Source organism: Ascaphus truei, chromosome 21 (assembly GCF_040206685.1).
Source record: "Ascaphus truei isolate aAscTru1 chromosome 21, aAscTru1.hap1, whole genome shotgun sequence".
Lineage (NCBI taxonomy): Eukaryota > Metazoa > Chordata > Amphibia > Anura > Ascaphidae > Ascaphus > Ascaphus truei.
In genome coordinates, this window is record NC_134503.1 from 993,410 (window position 1) to 1,018,620 (window position 25,211).

Sequence of the window (25,211 nt, forward strand, 5' to 3'; positions counted from 1 at the left end):
AGATAAGCCATGTGTGATTTATAACTATGGTAACCTGTGCAGCGACAGTTACATATATAAGTAGATAAGTATGAAGTTACTAGAAGTCCCTTGCCAGGTTAGTAGCACATTGCCATAGGAACAGAGAGAAGAGGAATACAGAAAAAGCTGTTCAAGCTGAAGTGACAGTGTCATGATCTTGGCAAAGCAATGTTCCCATGAGGCTCTTCATCAAATGGCAAGAATACAAGTAACGGGATTAACGTGAAGCCCCCTCATGTTAGATACTTTGCCACAGCCACTTCCACCCACTCTGTGCTGAAGGGAAACAGCCTGCAAAAAGAAACATGCCCAGCTCTGAGTGTGTACTACACAAGTGTAAACGTCAAAAAGCTTCTTCTGTAAACTCTACACACTAATAAAGAAACCTACACTGACTCTTTCTGACTAAGGCTGCGCTTATAGTGTCGGCGACGCGACGTCACCCAAAAACAAATGCATTGTCGCCGCCGACGCGTGCGCTTATAGCAAGCACGACGGCGACAAAGCGACGTGATTTTCGGAAGCCAGGAATATTTGATTTTTCAGAGGCTGTTGCCTCATGTGACAGCCCCTGAACCAATCAATGCCCGGATCGCCCACAACACCGCCACAAAGCGAAATACAACTTTCACTAGCGGCGACAGGTGACGTCACGCGTCAACGCCACTATAGGCGCGGCTTAATACTGCAGATTGTGAATCAGACACTGCACTGTTAGTCAAATCAAATTATAAGAAGCTGAGATTTACCTTCTAAAATGGATTCATCAAAGGCATCAGCAGCCTCCTGCTCCATGAGTCCTACAAAATAGTTACATTTATTTAGTGTGGTCCATAACAATAGTAAAATACGACCTTTTCATTCACAAAAAAAATCCATGAAAAACCTGCAAAGTTCAGTTTTTTTTGTTTGCTGATGCGCAATTACCAATGCCATTATTTATTTATTTCCTAAAAAAAAAAAAAAAAAAATTAAAATGACAAAATACAAAATGCATTTTTTTGTGTGGAAAATTGTGAATGCTCTGCAAATTTTGCAAACAAATGTGCAAACCAAATCCTGGACAGTTCGCACATCTCTACATGACAACCATCTAGTCAAATACCTTGCGCTCCTGAAATGCGTTATCCCCCAGGCAGTGGAAGGGATAAAGCAGACAGCATAAACATATTTGTTCGGTATTGGTGACATCAACAATTTTTTCTCAACAAACTAAAACAGTGTTTCCCAACTCCAGTCCCCAGGAAACCCAAACAGGTCAGGTCTTAAGGATATCCCTGCTCCAGCACAGGTGGCTCAATCAGCGACTCAGTCATTTTGACTGAGCCACCTGTGCTGGAGCAGGGATATCCTTAAGACCTGACCTGTTGGGGTTCCCTGAGGACTGGAGTTGGGAAACACTGAACTAAAACATAAATTTATAAACGCTGCTCAAAGAAAATGTTTTTAATAATCAGATAACTATTTGACAAATATATAAATATCCTATTGATAAACATTAAAAACATTTTATTTATTGATTAAAATATGTTACCAGCCAGATCTTAACCTAAATGTAGGTATAAAGTCACACTAAAATATGCATGCAACATCCATCTTTGTAAAACCTATTTCCATTCATGAGAGAAAAATCTTAAATGTCTGCAGTGCTTCTAACAGATACAATAAAACTATTTGTCCAGTATTCCTTATGGTCAGAACTCTATTCCTTCATTTTTATTGTGCCTGCCACAATATACAGTATGTGTCGCTTTATAAGAATCTCAGGCCATTTAACAGTGGATTTAATGGATTTAATGAGGCAGCTAAAAAAAACAGCCCTCATCTATAAAGGATTATACAAAGGAACTAGCCCTCTCAAAAAGTCAAAACATTTTTTCCCAACCATCTGTGATTGCATATCACCCTCTACTCTCAAATAATCACAGTATTTAAAAGGATAGATTAAACATTACCTGCCAAGATAACCTTATTTTGAGCTGGATGCTGCTGGAAATGATAGGCAATAGTTTGAATGTTACAGTAAAGACGGGAAGTGTGAAACTAGCACGATTTGGACGTAGGAAGATCTCAAAACTCTCTGGGGTGGTATTGTTACTATGGAGCCCTGTAAGTCAGCAGTTACATGTTTTTGTTTGCTGTTTACATTCTTGGCAAAAGGTTCATAGTGTTGGGACTTAAGCAGCGACTTTTTTGTGACGGCAAGAAAGTGAGATCTTCCTGGTCTTTTAAAACGTTATTTCTCTGTACACCCTCTCATGCTGCTCAGCTAACATTTCCTTCCTGGCAATGCTCAGCCCTGCTCCCACACAGCCAGGACACGTGATCTGCTCTCAGTCCTCCAACACAGCAAATGACCTCATTCTTTTCTAACATGATATTCTTTTCATCCTCTTTGCATGACTTTGGGTGAGCTCCACTGAAGCTGGATAACCTAGTCCTAGCGTTCTGGGAGTTTTTACAGCCTTAGGACTTCGGCAACATAATCCTGTAATTATACATAATAATAATTAACATAATAACTTTGCACTTACATAAAGCTTTATACTATAGGATTTATGACACAAATTAGATATCTTTGTATTCATACATCAATTCTAGTGCATGAGGCTCCATACAAGCTAAAATAAAGCAGACATGGTCCTGTCTCTCAGAATACATTACATTCATCATCATCATCATCAATATTATAGAATCATTCACGTGGAACGCTTTGCAAGAGCGAAAGCACGCCTTGCTCGTCCATGCATGGACTAAAGCCAAAATATGCAGAATATTAGAGGCTTACAACTCTCACTCTCTAACCCAATACGTTGCATGGACTTCCACCACACCCACATCTTAGTGTACAATTACTATAATACATGTGCTAAAACATGTATTTTTTGGTAATAATTAATGATAAAAAGAATATTGCATGATTAAGTTAGCAGGTACAACGCTGCCTTCCTTGGTAGCCAATATGCAGTCACACAGAGCAGAAACAATTGTAGCTGTAATAACATGAAAACACCCAGCCATGTTAAACCTTCTCTAACATTTCTCACAATTGCTTCATAATTAAGGGCATTTCTAGCTGTAGGATATAACTGTAAAAAAGCACAACAAATATCAGTGAGAATACAATACATACTGCTTCTTATATTATTTGGCGGTCAAACCAAAATACTAAGAAAGAATACAAGAGTAATAACTTGCAGTAATCAGACCTGCAATATAAATGCAGAAGCAGAAGTGCTAATTAAAATGCCTCCATGCTTTCTGCTGATAATACCCTTTCCTATACAACCCAACATGCTACTGGCCTTTTCACTGCTTTGCTACATTTTTGGGGCAACCTAAGAACATCAGATGTTTCTTTCCTCCTGGGTGTTTGTTAAAACCAGACCCTCCATTACTTACCGTATTTTAGCCATGACCATAGCATGACTTTGTACTAGTCAGTATTAAATAGTGTGCCCCAATCATGACCCTTGCTCACGCTTTCAAAAGACTCCCGCGACTGCAGCAGCGTAGAAGCCGTGCTTGGCAGCCAATGGTAGTTTCAAGAATGAACACTACCATTGGCTGCCAGGGGATGGTGACGAGTGCACGCGCACGCGTGTCGCGAAGTAGGCCTTAGGGCCTTCCTCTACTTGGAAGTTTCAACATATGTCATTGGATTAAAGGTCAAACGTCCCATTCTAAACCATCTGTAATGTACAATAGTAAAGATATTTTAAGTCATTGGGTAACCTGTGGTATTACACTACCTTCCCCTTGTCTCTGTTTACCATGGGCCTCTCCCTCAAGCAATTTCTAATGCACTTGAGCCTCAAATTACTTTCACCAGCAGCTTCAATTTATTTGATACTATTTTACAGTAAATCCAAACTACTCACTTCACATATGTGAGCTTGTATGTAGTATAATTTATCATCAAAGAAAATGATTTTACTTAGGAAACAATGTTCTAATTTCATGAACTTGTCTGCTGCCCTTTTTCTCTGCAGGTTTACGTGACCTAGGGCACGATGACATCACTAGCACATGTACAGTAAATGGACGCGGAGAAAAGAAAATGCGTCTGGTGGTAGAAAGAGAAAACACATTCCAGATCATGGGGAATGTCACAACACAAGTCATTTCATTGAATAATGAATAAGGTGTGTGTATCAATTTGTAATAATTAGCATATATTTGCATAGTACTATTTGGACCCAATGTATTCTCTCATATGAACTATAGCATAGCACAATGGTAGAATAAAGACAATTCTGCAAATATCTCATTCAACTAAATTATTATTCTCCACTGAATAAACCAAGTTGTATACGCCTTCTGAAATTAAAATGCCAACCTATGTAGCAGTGCAGGAACTAAAATGTCTCTATTAACGCTTTAATTTTTGGAACCCACATTCACATATTGGTTAAAAATAAAACTGAGACAGAGAAAGAGATTTAACATCAGACCAATTTCGTGAGAACATCTTGCAGTTACAGTGGAATTGTGCAGGTTACGGGCATCCTGTGCAGAGGCAGATGGCACAGTGGCATAAAGCGAGGTTAACCACAGCATATTATATTCAGCTATCACAGAGCTCGTGGGGCATGTGAAGCGACACTGGGGAATTACAGATGAACCATTTCCAGAACAAACAAAGTAATATTTGAAGTCTAGTTCTGTAAAATGTAAACTAGACAGGTATCCAGTGCCCAGCACCACTTAGGGGCTTCTTCTATGTATGGGGCCATTTTCAAACAAAATTGCCCATTTAAGTCATTGGGGAATTTCTGCCTACTCAGCCACTTCAGCATATTCCAAAAGACTGTTCATGTTCCCAAGGTTCAGCAAAGTATCCGGCCGTTCCTCCTTCTCTTACCGTGCACCCCAAAACTGGAACAATCTACCGGAGACTCTCACAGCCGCCACCAGTCTAAGTTCTTTCATAACTAAAGCTGTCTCACATTTTAATCTGGTCTGTAACTGTTACATACGCCTATAATATATTATCTCTAAGGCCCGCTCTATACAGGTTGCGGCCGTGCGTGCCTATGCGAACGCGCGTGCATGTGCCGCATGCTTTTTGTATGTATACTGTGAGAGCTGTGAAGGTACAGTGTTTGTGTGTTTATGTGTGCTTATGTGTGTATGTATGTGTGTGTATGTATGTGTAATTTATTATTTATTAAAAAAAAAAAAAACTTTGGTAAAAATAAAATATTTATTATTTATTTATTTATAAAATATTTTACCAGGAAGTAATACATTGAGAGTTACCTCTCGTTTTCAAGTATGTCCTGGGCACAGAGTAAAACAAATAATACATGGTTACAAATACAGTTACATAATGAGCAGGGTATACATTATATACAAGACATTGTGTGCAGTTAAAGAAAATATATATTATGAGCGTATGAAACAGTTACAGACCAGATTAAAGTGTGAGACAGCCTTAGTTTTGAAAGAACTTAAACTGGTGGTGGATGTTAGAGTCTCTGGTAGGTTTTTCCAGTTTTGGGGTGCACGGAAGAAGGAGGAACGTCCGGATACTTTGTTGAGCCTTGGGACCATGAATAGTCTTTTGGAGTCTGATCTCAGGTGATAAGTGCTGCAAGTGGTAGGGGTGAGGAGCTTGTTCAGGTAGCTGGGTAGCTTGCCCATGAAGAATTTAAAGGCAAGACAGGAAAGGTGAACTTTGCGCCTAGACTCTAGTGTTGACCAGTCTAGTTCTTTGAGCATTTCGCAGTGATGTGTGTTGTAGTTGCATTGGAGAACAAAACGACAAATTGAATTGTAGAGGGTGTCAAGTTTGCTAAGGTGGGTTTGAGGATCCGAGCCGTATACTATGTCTCCATAGTCAATAATTGGCATTAGCATCTGCTGTGCGATACGCTTTCTGACCAGGAGACTTAGGGAGGATTTGTTCCTGTAAAGTACCCCTAGTTTGGCATAGGTCTTGGTTGTCAGGGTATCAATGTGCATCCCGAATGTTAAGTGGGAGTCAAACCATAAGCCCAGGTATTTAAAACTAGTGACAGGTGTTAGGGTGGTGTTAGCGTTGGTTCTAATCAGGAGCTCAGTCACTGGAAGCTTTACAAATTTAGTCTTGGTCCCAAATACCAGTCTTGTCAGTGTTTAAAAACAGTTTGTTTTGGGAAATCCAGTTTTCGAGTCTCAAAAAGTCAGACTGAAGTATGTGTTGAAGGTCAGAGAGGCTATGGCTGTGTGCATATAGGATTGTGTCATCTGCATACATGTGTATTGAGGCTTCCTTACAAGCTGTGGGAAGATCATTAATGAACACTGAGAAGAGTAGGGGCCCCAGAACAGAGCCTTGCGGGACACCACAGGTGATATCCAGGGGGTTGGAGTTAGAGCCTGAGATGGACACATGTTGGGATCTTCCTGATAGGTAGGACTGAAACCAGTTTAAAGCATGTTTCCCTATTCCAGAGCTCTGGAGTTTGTTAAGCAGGATAGCATGATCAACTGTGTCAAAAGCCTTTGCAAAATCTAAGAATACTGCACCAGTGAGTTGTCCCCGTTCCATTCCACACTGGATTTCATTGCAAACTTTTAGCAGGGTAGTTACGGTGGAGTGTTTGGGACGAAACCCAGATTGGAATTGGCTAGGGAAATTTGTCTTGGTGTAGAAATCGCTTAATTGGGAGTGGACACATTTTTCCATAACTTTGGATAGAATTGGGAGAAGTGAGATTGGCCTGTAGTTTGAGACAGTGTTTTTGTCCCCACTTTTGAAGATTGGGACAACTCTGGCAGTTTTCCAGGTCTTAGGGATATGGCCTGCAGACAGGATAGAGTTGACTATGGACGCAATTGGTTTGGCAATGGCTGGGGCACCAAGTCGTAGGAACCTAGATTGTAGTAAGTCGGGTCCACATTGGCTGCTTAGTTTTAGTTTGAGGAGCGCTTATAATCTCCTCTTCAGACACTGGGCCAAATTGAAAATTGTAGGCAGTATTGGGAGGGGGTGGGACTGTAGGGATACTCCCATAATTTGTGTAGACACAAATACATACACACATACACACATATATATACATACACACACACATATACATACATTCAGCGCCGGTAGCGGCGCGAAAAGATGATTTTCCCCGTCTTCGCCGCTGTCTGTCGGCTCTGCGCCGTGCGCGACGCCATTATAGAAAGGCTGACTAACGTCAGCCAACTAAAATTCTGCGCGCGCGCACGGCGTAGCACGCGCCCTGCACTATATAACAGCCCTAACTGTGCTTGCAATGTCTTGTATATAATGTATACCCTGTTCACTTATGTAACTATGTATTTGTAACCATGTATTATTTGTCATCTTAACTCAATGCCCAGGACATACGTGAAAACGAGAGGTAACTCTCAATGTAATACTTCCTAGTAAAACTTTTTATAAATAAATAATATTGGTGCTATACTATTCTTCTCCTCGCTACACACTGTGAAAATCTATGGGTTTTTTTTTGTTTTAGAAATATTGGAGTTAATATTATTTTGGGAGCATCTTGATTTGTCTGCTATTGTGACTTTTCAGTATTGCTACGCCATAACTATCGCACCTCTGGTACCACTGCAGCATTTTGTGTTAGTTGAGTTTCGTAAGCATTAGAATAGAGATAAATTAATATTTTGTGGGTGACCAAGACCTCTTTCTTAAGCATGATAAAGATTCTCACAGTTATTTTCTCATTATTTGGACTTGATGTAATGGAAACTTACCCTGTGTTTTGTTTGGAAATCAAACAATAGATCACTCTTGCACTAAGAATGAATATAGGAGTCTGTTTGTCTGGTGGAATGCAGGGTACAATGAATTACTGAGAAACTCTCCATTATGTTATGTGCCAAACCCAAAACTGATTATATTCTAACACTAATTCTATAATTTTGTCATGTGTCGTATTCTATTCCTTTTAAAATGGCTTATTTATTTGAAATCATTAACCCTGTAAGAGATGTGTGCAGAGGTACATATAATGGAGACCGATTTGGGTGCAATTATATCTTGGCTTTACTGAGCATGTCCTTTATCCAGGCAAAACATACAAAAACAACAAAATAGCAAACCCCCTATCCATTTGTAAGGGCTAACTTACTTCCACAGGCCCTATCTTCAGAACGGGAGAGATATTTCCATTACCAGCGTATTACCCTAAAGTCTCAGGAGGTACCTTAAGCAGGTGGCCCTCCATGTCAGTCTCTGGCAGGTTCCTGGGTCCTCTGTGTCCAGGAAATATAGGTCTGTGGGTGTCTTGATCTCAGCACAGCCTTTGTGCTCAAGACAGTGTCTGTGTGCAGGCTTCTCTGCTCTCCTTCTGTCAGCCCAAATGTGAGCTAAGGAAAAATCTCTTCTGTATCTCACATGAGGCTTTTTACAGAGCTCTCATTAGTCCAGGTGGAGACTAGTTAATTGAGTGGCTGCAATTAACTCTCTCTGCTGGATTCTCAGAGCTCTGAGGCTGCTTTATTTAAACATGGATAAGTCCCGGTTACAAACCCCCTTATGACAAAGAAAGGAAGTGCAAGGTAGATTGTTGACATAGTTAGGAAGTAGGTATATGCACATAATCCAATGTACCTTTAGAAAAGCTTGCAAAATCATCTTCCCATCTCCTCTCACTCTCTGCTGGTGACATTTCAGACAACCTTAGGTTTTATCTAATGTTGGACCGGGTCCTACTTTAAAAAAAACAACACAGTAACGGGTACCCGGCCAAAATCAAATGATCTACCCGGCCGGGTACCCGGTTAGCACTTACCTGGGGGTGGAGGAAACCCACGGCGACATCTAGGCAGGTCAGCAGAGGTCCTGTGGCGGTGGCAGCATCAGAACTGTGTGTTCAGCCGTCACGGGAGCTGCAGGACTCCATAGCAGTGTGAGCTAGGGAACCATGTGACTAGAGCAGGAGCAGCAGCAGCCAGCTGTCCAATAGGAACGCTTCTGTTCCTGCTCTGGTCACGTGGTTCCCCAGCTCACACTGCTATGGAGTCCTGCAGCTCCCGCGCCGGCTGAACACCAGTTCTGATGCTGCCACCGCCAAAGGACCTCTGCTGACCTGCCTAGATGTCGCCGCGGGCTTCCTCATGAATCTTCCCCACCTCCTGTCGCTGACAGCAGGTAAGTAATTATGTATTTTTCAGCTACCCACATCTCAGTTGCCGGGTCCGGGTAATTTCCGGGTAGCTGAAAATCCGCCGGGTACCGGGTAATTCCAGGTACTCGGTACATCACTCGTTTTATCTTATTCCTACTTGCTCCCACACTTACCCCCCTTTCTCATCTCTTCATCATTATGCCAACCACTCCAACCTTATCTCTAACCCCTGCCTTCCTACCTCCTCTCTCTCTCTTTCTCCTGTGCTCTTTGGAATACTCTTGGCCATGCATGATCGTTTCTGCGCCTGCTCTCAAAACCTTTTTTACGTTAACAGAAACATGGCCTTTTCAGTCTAACTCTGCACTCAAGACTGCCTTTTCCTATGGTAAACTTTGTTCTCCCCCCCCCCCCCCGACCCTGTTGGCCAGTGTGGGGGTGTAGCTCTTCTCACTGCCGTTACTGACTACTCCCTATTCCTTTTTTACGTTAATTTTCATCTTTTGACATACATACTTGTGGCCATCATCTATTGAACTAACTGTACATGTTCCTCTTGAACATTGCTATCTGGCCTTGAATCCTGGCTTTCATTATCTTTCTTTCTTTCCTCGGATACTCGCTTCTTCCTCCTGGGAGACTTTAACTGCCACATCAATGGTTCCTTGGTTGCCTGAGTCTCCCGCTTTCTCTCTATAACCTCTGCTTTGGCCTCAGCCAATGAACTGCTTCCAGTTTACACAACAGCCCTGGTTTAGACCTTGTATTAACTTGAAACTCCTCACTTTCTGACTACAGTGTTTTCCCTTTTCCACTTTCTATCCTCTCATTTGCTGTATCTCATTTTCTCCATACTGTTCCTCTTGCCTTTCCCTGCTGCACTCATCACTTCCATGCCATTCCACCCTAATCTCCAACCTCTCCTTCTCTACCTCTGATCCTAACAATCTTGCGATACTGATAATTATATCCTTTCCTTCTCCCACAACCAACATGCCCCCTATATTCTCTGGTGCATGTGCTATTTTAAACCTCAACCTTGGCTTAACACAGCTATACCTTTGCTACACTCGTTACATTGAGTGCCTCTGGAAGAAATCTAACTCTCGCTAACTTACTTCACTTAAAATTTTTCCTTACCTGCTTCAAATCCTCTCAGGCTAAACAACAATACTTTTCTACACTAATTTATTCTCACAAATCAAACCCACGTCGTCCTTTCTCTATCGTTGAGTCCCTCCTTACTCCCACTTTTCTTCTTATACTTACACACATATTCAACTCCTTGCCCCTCTCAGGCACCTTTTACCTCTGCGTTCAAACATGACTTAAAACCAACACTCTTGATCATATGTTTGTCTGATGTCTATTGCCTTTTGCATCCAAACTTCTTGAACGGCTTGTCTATCCACGCTTATTCAGTTTCCTCAACACTGATAACCTCTAAACCCATGGCAATCTGGCTTCCAACTGCTCATTCCACAGTAACGGCCCTCACCAAAGTAGCTAATAATCTACCCATTGCCAACTCTGTTCTAATTTTGCTGAACCTCTCTGCTGCTTTTTACACTGTTAACCTCTTGCAAATTCTGCAACAACGCCCTCTCCTGGTTCTCTTCTTCACCACTACTTCAGAGTCTCCATTGCTACTTCTTTCTCTTCTCCTGTTGAGCTGTCTGTAAGCGTATCTCAGGGCTCATTCCTGGCACCACTCCTTTTCTCTCCATATAAACTCTCACTTGGCAATCTTGTTAGCTACTTTGGTTTCAAATACCACCTCTATGCAGATGACACACACAGGTCACGAAATATCTCCTGCTGCAGGTGAGCGTGTGCTGCGCAGAGGAGGGAAGGAAGCTTGCACGTTCCACTATAGCCGAGGCCTAAGTTTAGGGGTTGAGAGATACAGTTGTGTCACATGAGCAGTTCGCCCAATGCCATGAGTGAGAGGGGATACTCTCTACCAATATCCACCGCAAGCTTTTAACCAGCGTCTAATAAGTAGGGCATATGCCCTTTGGAGCAGATTACAATTGGATACTATTATGGACATTTGTTTAATTTGTTTCTAAATATATTTTAAATACATTTGCTTTTTTCTACTTTCACTCACCTGTCATTTATCTGAGGCTTCTACTTGTATTATTTACTATACGTTTTTTTTCTTGTATATTACCATACAGTATTATACTGTGTTTTCTTTCTTTTATCTTGTTTCATGTTGTGACAGAAACCAGGGGATGGTAATAAATTCCGTATATAGGGCTCCCAGGATACTAGACAGTTTCTATCCTGTTTGGCCTGGGAGTGCAGCCTTATAATACATACACTCCATCCCACAGTTTGGCAAGCGCTGGAACTGAGGGATGAGAGATCCAGACCACAGTTTGTCTGCTGCCTGATTTCTGTCACCTGTCATGCTAATTAGGAATCAGGTATGAAAGACTGATTTCCTGTTTGCTCTGGTCTCCCCACAAGAGCCAGGAGGCTGGAAGGCTGCTGAACTACAGAGGGGAGAAGCCTCTTCCCCAAACAGGTTCAATCTTTCTGTTCATTTGTGTAAGACTGCAAAAGTACCGTGTTTTGATGTTGGAAGTGGAAAAGCCACTTCCAACCCTGAGTCAGGGATATCTAAGTTAAGTTATCGCTCAGGTGAGCAGCTTTTGTTTTGATCTGTTTTCTGTTGTATGCACTGTGGCAGTCTCAGTGCCTGGGACTGAATAAACCAGGCATAGCCTGTTTAAAGGAACAGTACGTGACGCCTCATCATTTAACCTACCCTAAAAGACCGTGTTCTAAACAGTCCCGGACAAACGACGGAGCCCCGGAGTAAGCCGTTTGTCACATATGGTGGAGAATGCGGGCAGAGCACTAGGGGGTCTGCGGGTTGAAGAACTTTGAAAAAAAAAAAAAAAAAAACGTTTTTTCCATCCTCTGCAAACAAGATGGAAGACGTGGTGGGTGCGCTGGTACGCAATGTCGCTGCCCAGAAAGACGTGAATGAAACCCAGCAACAGCTGTTAATAGCCCAGCAAGAAACTAATGCAAACCAGCAGCAGACGAATGCAGCCCAGCAACAGCTGCTAATAGCCCAGCAAGAGATTAATGCCAACCAGCAACAGGCGAATGCCAACCAGCAACAGGCGAATGCAAACCAGCAACAGACGAATGAAGCCCTGCAAAACGCGAATGCAAACCAGCAAGAGACAAACCGCTTGCTGAGAGAGGAGCAACAGCGGTTCGCTCAGGGCTTACAGCAGGAACTCGAGATCCTGAGGGGGACTATCAGTAACCTTCCACTGGCAGCGGCAGCCCCAGTTCCGAAAATGACCAGGGCAAGCCACTACCTTCAGAAGATGGGACCCTCGGATGATGTGGAAGCCTATCTTCTCACGTTTGAACGCACGGCACAGAGAGAGGGATGGCCAGAAGCTGAGTGGGCTGGTCTAATCGCACCCTTCCTAAGCGGCGAACCCCAGAAGGCTTACTTTGATCTAGAGCCAGCCGAAGCTAACGTCTATGCAAAATTGAAGTTCGAGATCCTCGCCCGCCTCGGCGTAACCACGGCTGTTCGCGCCCAAAGGTTTCACGCATGGTCCTTCACGATGGATAAAGCCACCCGAAGCCAGATGTATGACCTCATCCACCTCGCCCGGAAGTGGCTACAACCCGAGATCAACTCAGCCAGCCACATCGTGGAACGGTTGGTCATGGACCAGTTCTTGAGGAAACTTCCCTCTGCCTTACGCCGTTGGGTCAGTCGGAGTGACCCCCACAATGCGGATGAGCTTGTGGCCCTCGTAGAAAGGTACAATGCAGCAGAAGAGCACCCGCAACCCACAGTCGTGGAGCAACCCCACTACCCGAGGTTCCAGGACTCTTCCAGAGACGGTAAAAGGGTACCGGGGTTAAGGGGCGCTGAAGAGCGGCGACCACCTTCACGCAGCACCAGCAACAGTGGTTCGCACACTAAGGGCAATAGCCAACATGGGGAGCCGGGAAAAGGCTCTAAGTGGGACACAGACTATGTACCTAAATGTGTAAATTGTCATGAGAGGGGCCACACAGCAAAAATCTGCCCACTAAATGATGAGCCCATGCAATGCAACAGCGTGGAACCTTATACGCTGTTGTCCCAATGTATGGGCCCTAGCCCAGAGGACCCCTTGAATAACCATCTGTGGGCATTTGTAAAGGTTAATGGTAAGAGGGTTCGGGCACTTCTTGACTCTGGGAGCATGGTCACACTAGTGTCCGAATACCTCTTGCCCATTAAGAAGAAACAGGGAAACAGTTCACAAAGAGTGGCAATTTGTTGTATACATGGGGATAATCATGAATATTCCACTGTTGATGTTTTTTTTGAAACAGAGTTTGGTTCTTTAGATTTCAAGGTGGGTATTGTACCCAAACTGGCACATGATGTGTTAATAGGGACCGACTTTCCCCATTTTCTAAAAATGTGGTCCCCCGCTCAGAATAGCGCCCAGAGTTCAATAGCGGACCATAACGAAGTATTAGAAGAAACAAATCCTTTCCCTTTTTCAGAAATGGAGGTTGACGAGGGCCCAAATAAGAAGGGGGAAAAGGAGGAGTGCTGTAAAATTCCCTTCCCCATCACTACTTTGGTAGGGAATACCCCAAATCAAGATGTTGAGCAGACACTTACCACCCCAGAACCGGATAAGACCCTCGCTGACCTAGAGGTCAGTCCTGGGAGTTTTAAGAAGGCCCAGTGGGAGGACCCCACATTAGCGGTAGCAAGGGGAAATATACGGGACCAGAATAGTACTCCTGGCCAACCAGATAGGTCACTTGCTTACCCCTACTTCGAGGTAGAGAACGACCTAGTATATCGGGTTGATAAAAGGAAATCAGTTACAACTAAACAATTGTTGGTACCACGGACATTCCGTAACGTAGTATTACACCTCGCACATAGTCATCCATTGGGGGGACACCTAGGGGTGGAAAAGACAAAAGAAAAGGTTCTCCGAAGCTTCTATTGGCCTGGGGTTCTGGCAGAAATTACGAATTATTGTTCCTCATGCCCAGAATGTCAGATCACCGCCCCGTTCAAGGCGTACCGCAGCCCATTGGTACCCCTTCCCATAATAGAGGTACCATTTGACCGGATTGCTATGGATCTAGTAGGACCCCTAATAAAGTCTGCTAGGGGACATCAGCATATATTGGTAATATTAGATTATGCCACCCGATATCCGGAGGCAGTTCCCCTACGTAGCACCTCAGCTAAAAACATAGCAAAAGAGTTAGTAGTTCTGTTTTCCCGGGTCGGGATTCCTAAAGAGATTCTATCTGACCAGGGAACACCATTTATGTCCCAAGTAACGAAAGAGCTATGTAAACTCCTAAAAATCAAGCATCTCAGAACCTCAGTCTATCATCCACAAACAGATGGTTTAGTGGAAAGGTTCAATAAAACCTTAAAGAGCATGTTACGGCGGGCGGTTGATAAAGATGGGAAAAACTGGGATTGTTTGTTACCGTACCTGTTATTTGCCATTAGGGAAGTTCCCCAATCATCCACAGGCTTCTCCCCGTTTGAACTATTGTATGGCCGACACCCAAGGGGCTTACTGGATATAGCCAAAGAGACTTGGGAACACGAGGTTACCCCTTACAGAAGTGTAATAGAGCATGTTGCCCAGATGCAGGACCGCATTGCTGCAGTCCTACCCATAGTGAGGGAACACATGGAGAAAGCTCAAGAAGCACAGAGGAATACATATAATAAGGGTGCTAGGGTCAGAATTTTTTCTCCAGGTGATAGGGTACTAGTTCTGGTTCCCACCGTGGAGAGTAAATTCCTTGCTAAATGGCATGGGCCATATGAGGTCTTGGAAAGAGTGGGAGAAGTAAATTATAAGGTAAGACAGCCAGGTAGGAGGAAACCTGAGCAAATTTACCATATAAACCTACTCAAGCCCTGGAAAGATAGAGAAGTCTTGTTAACCCTAGTACCCCCAGGTCCATCAGAGAATCAAGAAACTGACCCAGAGGTTAGCATAGCTGAAACCCTGTCTGTTCATCAGAAACGAGAGGTTCAGAATTTAGTGAAAAGAAACAAAGAAATCTTCTCTATACGGCCAGGTAGAACTAGCGTAATTGAACATGACCTAATCTCTGAACCGGGGGTCCGAGTTAACCTTAAACCGTACCGAATCCCAGAGACCAAAAGAAAGGCTATAAGTTTAGAGGTTAAAAAAATGCTAAAACTAGGTGTAATTGAGGAATCCCAAAGTGGGTGGAACAGCCCTATAGTCTTAGTCCCAAAGCCAGATGGTACAATAAGGTTTTGTAATGACTACCGGAAACTAAACGCGGTGTCAAAATTTGATACTTATCCTATGCCCAGGGTAGATGAACTTGTAGAGAGACTGGGCAAAGCCCGATATCTCACAACCCTAGACCTAACAAAAGGGTACTGGCAGGTTCCCCTCACAGAAAGGGCAAAAGAAAAGACAGCCTTCTCAACCCCAGACGGCCTCTTTCAGTATAAGGTGTTGCCTTTTGGCTTACATGGAGCTCCTGCCACATTCCAAAGAATGATGGATAAAATTTTAAAACCACATGCTCGGTATGCTGCCGCCTACCTGGATGATGTGGTAATCCATAGTGAAGATTGGCAATCCCACCTTCCAAAGGTCCAAGCTGTGCTTGACGCAGTCCGGTCTGCTGGACTAACTGCTAACCCCGCTAAATGCACTATTGGTCTGGAGGAGGCCAAGTATCTGGGATATTCTATTGGCAGAGGTTTACTCAAACCCCAAACACTCAAAGTGGAGGCGATACAAAATTGGCCAAGGCCAGTTACAAAAAAACAAGTAAGGACCTTTTTGGGGTTAATTGGGTACTATAGAAGGTTTATTCCCAATTTTGCAACTAAGGCAACCCCACTAACTGACCTCACAAAAGCAAGAGGACCGCTAATGGTAAAGTGGTACCCCGAAACCGAACAGGCCTTTAGAAGCCTGAAAGAAGCTCTCTGTGCCCAACCAGTGTTGGTCACACCTGACTTCTCCAAAGAGTTCGTAGTCCAAACCGACGCATCTTAGGTAGGGCTGGGGGCGGTACTCTCCCAGGAGTCTCAAGGTGAGGAGCACCCCATCCTTTATTTAAGTAGGAAACTAAATCCCCAGGAGAAAAATTACTCCATAGTAGAGAAAGAGTGTCTCGCAATAAAGTGGGCTGTAGAGACGCTCAAATACTACCTGTTGGGGAGAAAATTCCGGTTGGTCACAGATCATGCACCCCTTACCTGGATGTGTCAAAACAGGGAAAAGAATGCTAGAGTGACCAGGTGGTTCCTAAGCCTACAACCCTTTAAATTTTCTGTGGAACACAGGTCAGGGCACAAACATGGCAATGCTGACGGGTTGTCAAGGATGCACTCCCTAATATCCATGGTCGCTCATCCCTCGAGGTCTGAGCTGGGGGGGAGGATATGTGACAGAAACCAGGGGATGGTAATAAATTCCGTATATAGGGCTCCCAGGATACTAGACAGTTTCTATCCTGTTTGGCCTGGGAGTGCAGCCTTATAATACATACACTCCATCCCACAGTTTGGCAAGCGCTGGAACTGAGGGATGAGAGATCCAGACCAGAGTTTGTCTGCTGCCTGATTTCTGTCACCTGTCATGCTAATTAGGAATCAGGTATGAAAGACTGATTTCCTGTTTGCTCTGGTCTCCCCACAAGAGCCAGGAGGCTGGAAGGCTGCTGAACTACAGAGGGGAGAAGCCTCTTCCCCAAACAGGTTCAATCTTTCTGTTCATTTGTGTAAGACTGCAAAAGTACCGTGTTTTGATGTTGGAAGTGGAAAAGCCACTTCCAACCCTGAGTCAGGGATATCTAAGTTAAGTTATCGCTCAGGTGAGCAGCTTTTGTTTTGATCTGTTTTCTGTTGTATGCACTGTGGCAGTCTCAGTGCCTGGGACTGAATAAACCAGGCATAGCCTGTTTAAAGGAACAGTACGTGACGCCTCATCATTTAACCTACCCTAAAAGACCGTGTTCTAAACAGTCCCGGACAAACGACGGAGCCCCGGAGTAAGCCGTTTGTCACAATGTACATGATATCCTATCATATTGAACTACGTAGGAAACAACAAGGCCATTCGTCTTTCATCAGAACATCAAATGGTTGTATATTCATTCTTTTTTGAGATTTTTGTTATACTCTATTGAGATTTTAGCACAAGGCGCCAAATTTATTGTCTTTTGTTTTGCATTTTTTCTCTACTGCACTTGCTTTCTCCTATTGTATTCTGTAAATCTCCCATTAATACCCTTTGATTGTAAGCTCTGTAGGACACCGGGACTCCCTAATTCTTTTTGTTTCATTTCATGTTTAAAGCACTTTGTATATTATCTCCCTGTATTGTCTGTAGTTTTACTATGTAAAACGCTGTGTACATTTGTAGCGCTATAAAAAAAAATAGGGCTCGACAAATGCACTCGCCCGCCCTCTGTCGAGTCTAAGGCTGCGGCCATGGTGAACGCTTGAGAGGGCGCAAGCGTTCACTCGGCTTCCCCGCCACCTGTAGCAGGAGAGATCTGTATCCTGCATACAGAGAAGACAGAGAGGCGTGTCTGGGGGAGGGGGCGGCTGTGATGTCACGGAGCTGGTTCGCCCTCATGGTGCGAACCGCTCACGTGACCCGGCCACCGCGCATCAAAACAGATTTTTCTGTTTCCTCCTGAATCGCGAGCGCCGGCACCACTGCTCCCGCGTGCTCTGTAGACAGCCTCATAGAGGCACATCTATGTGATCGCACCGCGCGCGTTCTCCTGCGCACCGTCGCGATTACCACAGCCGCAGCCTTCCGGCGACGGGGTGCGGTGTCACCCAGTATTCTCCTGCGTCTCTCCCTCAAACTCCAGTGTCTCCCCTTGCAAATCGTGTGAAAATGGCGGTGCGGCGTCATTGCCATGACAACGGGACGCAACATGACATAAACAAAGCATCCCGTTGTCATGGCAACGCGGCATCATTTGATGCTACGCAGCCATTTTCACACAAGTTGCAAGGGGAGACACTGGAGTTTGAGGGAGAGACGCAGAAGACTGGCGGGAGACGCCGCAGCACGCGGCACTGGTAAAACTCGCCAGTGAGTAAAGTGAGGGGGGTGAGAGAGGGAGGGCGGTTACAATAAGACACATTTTGTGGCTTTTTTTCTAATTTGTCAAGCGCTGAAAATAAACATACACTTAATGCATACATTATACATATGAAGCAATAGATAGGAAAAGTATTGAGAAATCAACTGATAAATTATTTTAGAACTGAACTGCAAACAAGTCATGAAGAATAATCTGTGGGCTACAAAAAAAATACTGATTGTTTAAAAAAAGTAGAGCAGGAAATACCTACGAAAGGACATATAAACTTAAATCACACATATAGTACTAGGCATGTGTTTCCATGGTACTTATTTTTCAGTGATGGATTCCAGAACTGACATGAAATGACATATAGCTCCTTTTTTGGGTGAGCCACATAAGTGGTTTTCTCTTTCTCCCATGGTGAGCTGACTTTATTTGCTATTTTAGAACATTAGTTAATTCATGTGAAGTGTATATTTGTTTACTAGATGCTTTTCTGGATCAGACAGAGAAAATATTTTGTTGAAGCTAATTTAATGTATTATCCCATTTCAATCTAAAACAGAACATATAAAAACAATATACAACACTATATATATACATTGTTTCCATATTGTATTAACATGTGGAGCATGGCAATTATGCAAGATCCACTATGATCAAAGATGCGTCAAAGCTCGGCCTTCCCGAAACACTCAACTGAGGAATTCTATAGAACATGGGAACCCCCATGGTTGAGAACTTGAATTTGAGCTGAAACAAAGTTAAATAAGCGCATCGCCCGGGTTGAATTCCCCAGAATCCGAGTGGACTGACTGTGGCGGATGAGTGTCCCACTCCCTCTACCCCTAGTTTCTTCTTTTCTCTTTATTCACCCTCTGTCCTTGCTATAGGATATTGACCTGACAATGCTAGTTGGTCCTATCTCGCCAACTGAACCAGAAGCCTACACCCCTACTTCTTAGGGCTGGGACCCACTGCGCCCGGCGGCGCGGGCGGCCGTGTGAGCGCTACTCGCCATTGCCTTGTAGCCTCATGATCAGGTCCCAGTCCCTCCTCACTGCCAACTGACTACGCACTGTGACGCGTCAGCCAGCAGGGGATACAAGACAATTGTGTTCCCGTGCGGCGACGCGTCACGTGGTCTCGCAGTGAGCCAATGAGGAGGGGAGCTGGAGGGAAGTCTGTGTGTCTCTGCAGCCGTGAAACGCGCCCCCCCTCTCTTGTGCCCGTTTCGCAGGCTGACCCTGCTCCGGGAGGAGGAAGGGGGGGCGGGGATTTCTGGGAGTGTGAGGGCTACGGGGCTCCAAGAGTGTGAGGGCTATGGTCACTGCCGGAAGCAGTGTCAGGGAAATAAATAAATAAATATATAATATCTGCTGCTTTTGCTGGGTGTTTGCAAATAGCTTGCGTTTTGGCCCGCCCCTGTCATGGCCCCGCCCCCTGCCACATTTTGAACACTCCCCGCCTCCCGGTGCCCATTTCACTGGGAAGGTTGCGGCCAGCACCTGCTGAGTTCATCTTCTTCCCGGGGAGGAGGGGCAGAGGCAGCAGCATATTTGGTGGTGGGGGGTGGGGGGAAAGGCAGAGAAGCAACACGGCAGTGGGGTTTCCATGTGTGCCTGTGTGTAATGGCCCGCCCCCCACATCGTGACACCCCGCCCACCCGACCTGTTTTGGTCACGCCCCCCGCTCCTAAAACAAGTTTCCTACAGACCGCATATCGCGGTCTGTGTCTGTCAGCGCCCCGCCTGTCTGCCGTGCAGGCGCGCTGACTGAGGGAGCGGGGCCTTAGCGTATAGATCGAGCTACAACAGGGACCCTGTGTCATAATGTTATGCTCACTGTACCATTCTCATTGAATGTGTAAATGTATGTTTCTTTTTCAATATCCCTGGATGTTGATTATTTTCAGATTATTCAATAAAAATATTTGAAATAAATAAATGTAAAGATGCGTCAAAGCTAATGAATATTTGTGTGATATATTTTATCCCTTTTCATGCCTCAGAAGTTTACTACATATTAGGGTCCATGTAGCAGGGCAATTCTGAAGCAAATTGGACAGTATAATTTGCAAGTTGCGCCTATCTGAACAAGCTCCTCACCGCTACCACACGCAGCACTTATCGCCTGAGATCTAACTCCAAAAGACTGTTCACGGTCACAAGGTTCAGCAAAGTATCCGGCCGCTCCTCCTCTTACCGTGCACCCCAAAACTGGAACAGTCTACCGGAGAGACTCTCACAGCCGCCACCAGTCTAAGTTCTTTCAAAACTCTTACTGTCCATGAAATGTCTGTAAATCTAATGTGTAGTATCTGTTCATTTAATGTAACCACGTATTGTTATCATAGCTGTGCCCTGGACATACTTGAAAACGAGAGGTAACTCTAAATGTATTACTTCCTGGTAAAACATTTTATAAATAAACAAGTAAATAAATAATCGTAAATGTTGCACCATAAACGCCAGCTTGCGCTTTGGAAAGTGTCAATAGAAAAATTTGCATGATGCACATATTATAATGTGATTGACATTGTGTGCTTTTCTGACTCATTATTTTTTTGTTTTTGAAATAAAAAAACTTGCTAGGTCTAAACTTAGTGTCCTAAACCTCCTTGGTTATAATTGCTACTTATTTTACAGCAGATGGGAAATTGGCTGACTAGGTGGGCCAAGTGGTTCTTATCTTATGTTCTATGGTGCAACTTGGAGGAGAAAATGGAGCAGTGCATCAAAACAAACATTTCACTGCACTGATACTTGGACCTTGGTGTGATGGGGGGGAAACTATCACAGGAGAGAAAGATTGTGCACAGAAAAGTATACATTCATTTATACTATTATCTTATCTTTTTCCTTAACTCGCTGAATCTTTTGCAGACACGATTTATACTAATTGATAAGAGACTGCCACAGTGATCCAAAATTGCTTTGATCAGTGCGGTGTTGAAAGAAAGCGCTGATAACATACACAATCTTGACCATTTTTAAGAAGCCGCAAACATAGCATTTCAGACCAACATTTCTCTGGAGATACATTTTACAATGTCGTTTGGGATGAAAAGTAAAAGCAACATTTATTTTAAAAAGCTGCAATAAATAAGTTGGATTCCATATTTACTAAGCAGTTCTATTCCATAAGACACCTTCCGGTGACAAAAGGCCATATGCATATGGCCCATTCAATAGTCAAATAATGCTATTATTTGGGTTTACCTGTTCCTGTGCTGTAACTTTCTGTATCCAAAGCAGGCTAAACCCAAGCCCCGAGTGAACCACTGACCTGAAACATAAATATTGTCAAAAAACCTGTGAAAGTGCAATCACAAGATACCATGCATTACATAAATACCAAGGGATGCAAAATTAATCCAATGACTTTGCTGGACCTTACCTCCAATATATCCATGGAAAATACTGTTTAGTTAACCAGCAAATGCTTACTTATTTTGTAAACTAAAAAAATAAACATGATGTATCCACCGTCTGTATTCATGGGCACTAACAGAATTCCAGGAATTGCAGCTCAGCACATTTTGCAGGGATTTGTACAAAATGGATACACCCTCAGTTTTCCATATCTGATCTTACACTGACCTCTAGTGCATTTATTGGTTAATGTGATGAATGAAGAGGTCTCTGGATATTCCTGATTGAAAATGTTAAAAGAATTTGTGGTCTGCAAACAATTTGAGATAGTACTTTATTAGAAGCACAACATAAGGAAAATACCACGTTGTAAGGAAATCTTTGAGGGACAAAAATGTAAACTTCTAGTGATTGTTAGGCTTGTCCTTTTTTACATAAATTTATTGCTGCACGAAAATACAGAAAAGAAGTTTCTGAAATCCGTTTTTTTTTTTTTAGACAAATACAAGTTAATATTATTTTTAAAACGGGAACATTGGTTAAGCCTTGTGATGAACTTCTCTATAGCACTGGTACATTTTCATGTAATTAAGTAAGAAAAAGGAGCCTTTTATGGTGGGGATTTTGCAAATTGTGGCATGCACCAATATTGGTCTGGCACTTACTGCAAGGTAACATAACTTTAAAGAAGGGGTGCGCAAACTTCTTGGGCTGCGGCCCCCTTCCCGGGAGCTGCAGCGTTCGCGACCCCCCCCCCCCCCCCTGAAAGGTTCTTGCCAATTAAAATGGGCCGGGGACCTCGGTCAGCCGGCAGTGACTGAAAACAATGCTGCTCTACCCGGGGAGACTTCAAACCACGCCCGGGGACTGTTGGATCTCTATCTGATGACGTATGAGTACTCGGGACACGAAGAAACAGACACACACAGGGTAATTCTGATTCCTCGGTTGATTGAAAAGCAATACTATATAGACAAACAAATAAGGTGTTAATTAGAGACGTGACGATATTAGCATATCACTAAGTAACAGCTTTTCTGGGGACTTTCCACCCATACATTATCTATAGCCTTTTACTCCTGTAAACAAAACGTGCGGTTATGCCGAGTCTGAGAAAACACAGTACAGTACTGGCATACGACCAGTAAAACAATTCTACTTTCACTGAAAATAACTAGAAAAAGCTGGTAAAAACTGCCTGCATGTCTGGAGGTCATTCTTTGCTTACATATACCATTTAATTCAGGCAAAATGATGATCATGACAAAATGGAGGTTCTGGCCTTTACTTTTCTCCCTTTCACCCCCTCTCCCAATGGCTCGATTTCAAATGACGTCGCGGGTCATGTGACGTCACCCCATCATTTGACGTGTGACATCACATGACCCCGCGGCTTCATTTGACGCTGCGTTGCCGAAGACCCAGCTGGCAGCAGGTGAGTTACATAGGCCTCATGCCTCCCCTGGCATTTCATTTAAATGCCGTGGGGAAGAGCACGGGGCCTCTGTAACTGCCTGCGCCCCCCCTAGAAATTCTCCCGCCCCGCCTGGGGGGCACACCCCCCAGTTTGCGCACCACTGCTTTAAAGGATACACCAAAAATGTTTTGGTAAAGAACTAGAAAAACAGTTTGTTGATGGGAGACCAACCATGGGACTATTTCTCTGCACCATATACATTTAGTGACAGAAAGTGAGTTTCTGAGATCTGAGAAAAATAATTGAGTGGCCCTGATGTAAAGACCATTTTTGAAACTGGTTTACAAATGTGAAACATAATAGTGCTTATTGTACTCTGAATAGTCACCCCGCTTTTGCATTCAACATACACCGTACATTTCTAATCTATTATGTGTATATCCTCTTACTGTTTACGTTATTGAGAGTTACCTCTCGTTTTCAAGTATGTCCTGGATAATTCAAGAGAGGACAGATTGAGCCACAAAACACTTACATTTTTGCTTTTTAATAGAGATAAAGCAATGACTGAAACTAACACAAATTCAGAAGTTTCATGTACAATGTTTCATTCCAGTTAATGGCAGTTTGCGTCCGATCACAGTGCGTTCAAGTCGCTTTACTGCTTATTAAACAAGCTTGTGAACGCTCTCAGATCAATGATGAAGAGGCGCAGTTGAAGCATTTTATTAAATGTAAGGACAAGTCCATACTGCGGCAGTCCGCGATCACATTGCCTAAAGACATTGATCGTGACCATAGACCGGGCTCGAGCGCACTGGCGGCAGTAGGAAGGGGCGCGAATTGCGCGAGAAATCAGTTGAAACTGCTCTCGCCCCAAAGCACGACCCCCACAGCGCGTCTACCATGGACAGAAAACGCACCTGCTTCACACAGGTGACGTCACAGCTTTCGCAGGCCTCCGCATGGCCGAAGGCTGTATTGCCTTAGCCCAAGGTACAGCATCAGGGAAGCACTGCTTTCCCTAATTGCAAAATCTACCTAGATTATTTTTGTATTCTTTACGTTTTAATGGCTTTATGTATTTTCTCCATGTAGCCTAGCCTCCGGCTTCTACTTATTTCCCTGAGCCCTACCAGTGTAAGTCCTCTTAGGTACAGGTAGTGGATGGGTTAATTCCTTCAGGAGGCCTAGTGTGCTATTGCAGCCTTGGATACACTTGATGTATCCAAGGGCGGGCCTAGCAACAGCCAGAGTGTGTCAGCCTGGGGGAGGTACTGGCTGGGTGACATGGGCATATGTGACATCTTCAGTATCAGACTTGCCCTGTTATGGGGCAGGTTTACAAGCCCAACCCCAGGGTATAAATACTGTCTCTCTCCCAAAAGTAGGTGTCTCTCTTTCCTCCCCCCGTGGAGTGAGCAACAGCTACCCTGGTCCCATAAGGGGACATAGGAGGAGCACCAGAAGGAAACTTAGATGGGTCCCAAGCCTTAAAGTAACCTTCCAGGGGAAGCAAGAAAGGAATGCACTGCTGTAACAACTAACCAAGGCAAGAAATACCATGGAACCATATGCAAGTGTGATTCACTGGCTTGGGAGGTAAAAATGTGTCAGTATGGACTATCCTACTATCACAAAGGATCCTCGCTGACTGGAGGTGCTGCAACCATTAATAAGGGACCCTGTAAACCCTATCCTGTTCTCCCCACACCAACGCAGAGCACTCAGCCCTCCTGTTACCTCACGGGTACACACCACATCACAGGAAAGATATTAGTAGCGGACCAGATCTCACTAGGGTGGGGGTAAAGGGGCTACAAATGGAGGCGCTGCTGAGATTGCATTCTCACAGGTTTACCAGCAGAAGAAACTATAGAAAGTGCATTTTCAGTTCCAGTGCTAAAAGACGTGAGGGGGACAAATGTGGTGTCAAGGGGATTATCATATCTACCAAGAACTGGGCCTGCACTGCCCTAAAGGATGTTTTGGTTGGGACAATAAGCTACACAGTCCTGTTCTAAGTCACCCTGCGGGCTGGCACATAGGGCGTCTGGAAGGGGTGTCTAATTGCCACGGGCCAGGAGCCCCTGAAGGAGACTAGGGTATCAGGGTCCAGGTATCAGGGTCCAGACAGGGTGGCGTAAGAGTAATGATAGTTATCGTACG

The 25,211-nt window shown here is 44.0% G+C and overlaps 2 protein-coding genes across 2 annotated transcripts in view; one reads left to right on the forward strand and one right to left on the reverse strand.

Annotated features, from left to right (window-relative positions):
- Positions 1–20,547, reverse strand: part of LOC142471890 (uncharacterized) — a 58,955-nt gene extending 38,408 nt beyond the window's left edge. Inside the window, exons 1-3 of the mRNA XM_075578324.1 lie at positions 20,457–20,547; positions 771–821; positions 292–312 (exon numbers count right to left, since the gene is read on the reverse strand). Of these exons, the coding sequence (XP_075434439.1) occupies positions 292–312; positions 771–816 (67 nt within the window). The 5' untranslated portion in view covers positions 817–821; positions 20,457–20,547. The remainder of the gene's footprint in view (positions 1–291; positions 313–770; positions 822–20,456) is intronic.
- The window catches only part of EMD (emerin), a 43,222-nt gene continuing 27,019 nt past the window's right edge, over positions 9,009–25,211 (forward strand). Inside the window, exon 1 of the mRNA XM_075578328.1 lies at positions 9,009–9,142. The gene's annotated coding sequence lies outside the window, so the exon portion shown is untranslated. The remainder of the gene's footprint in view (positions 9,143–25,211) is intronic.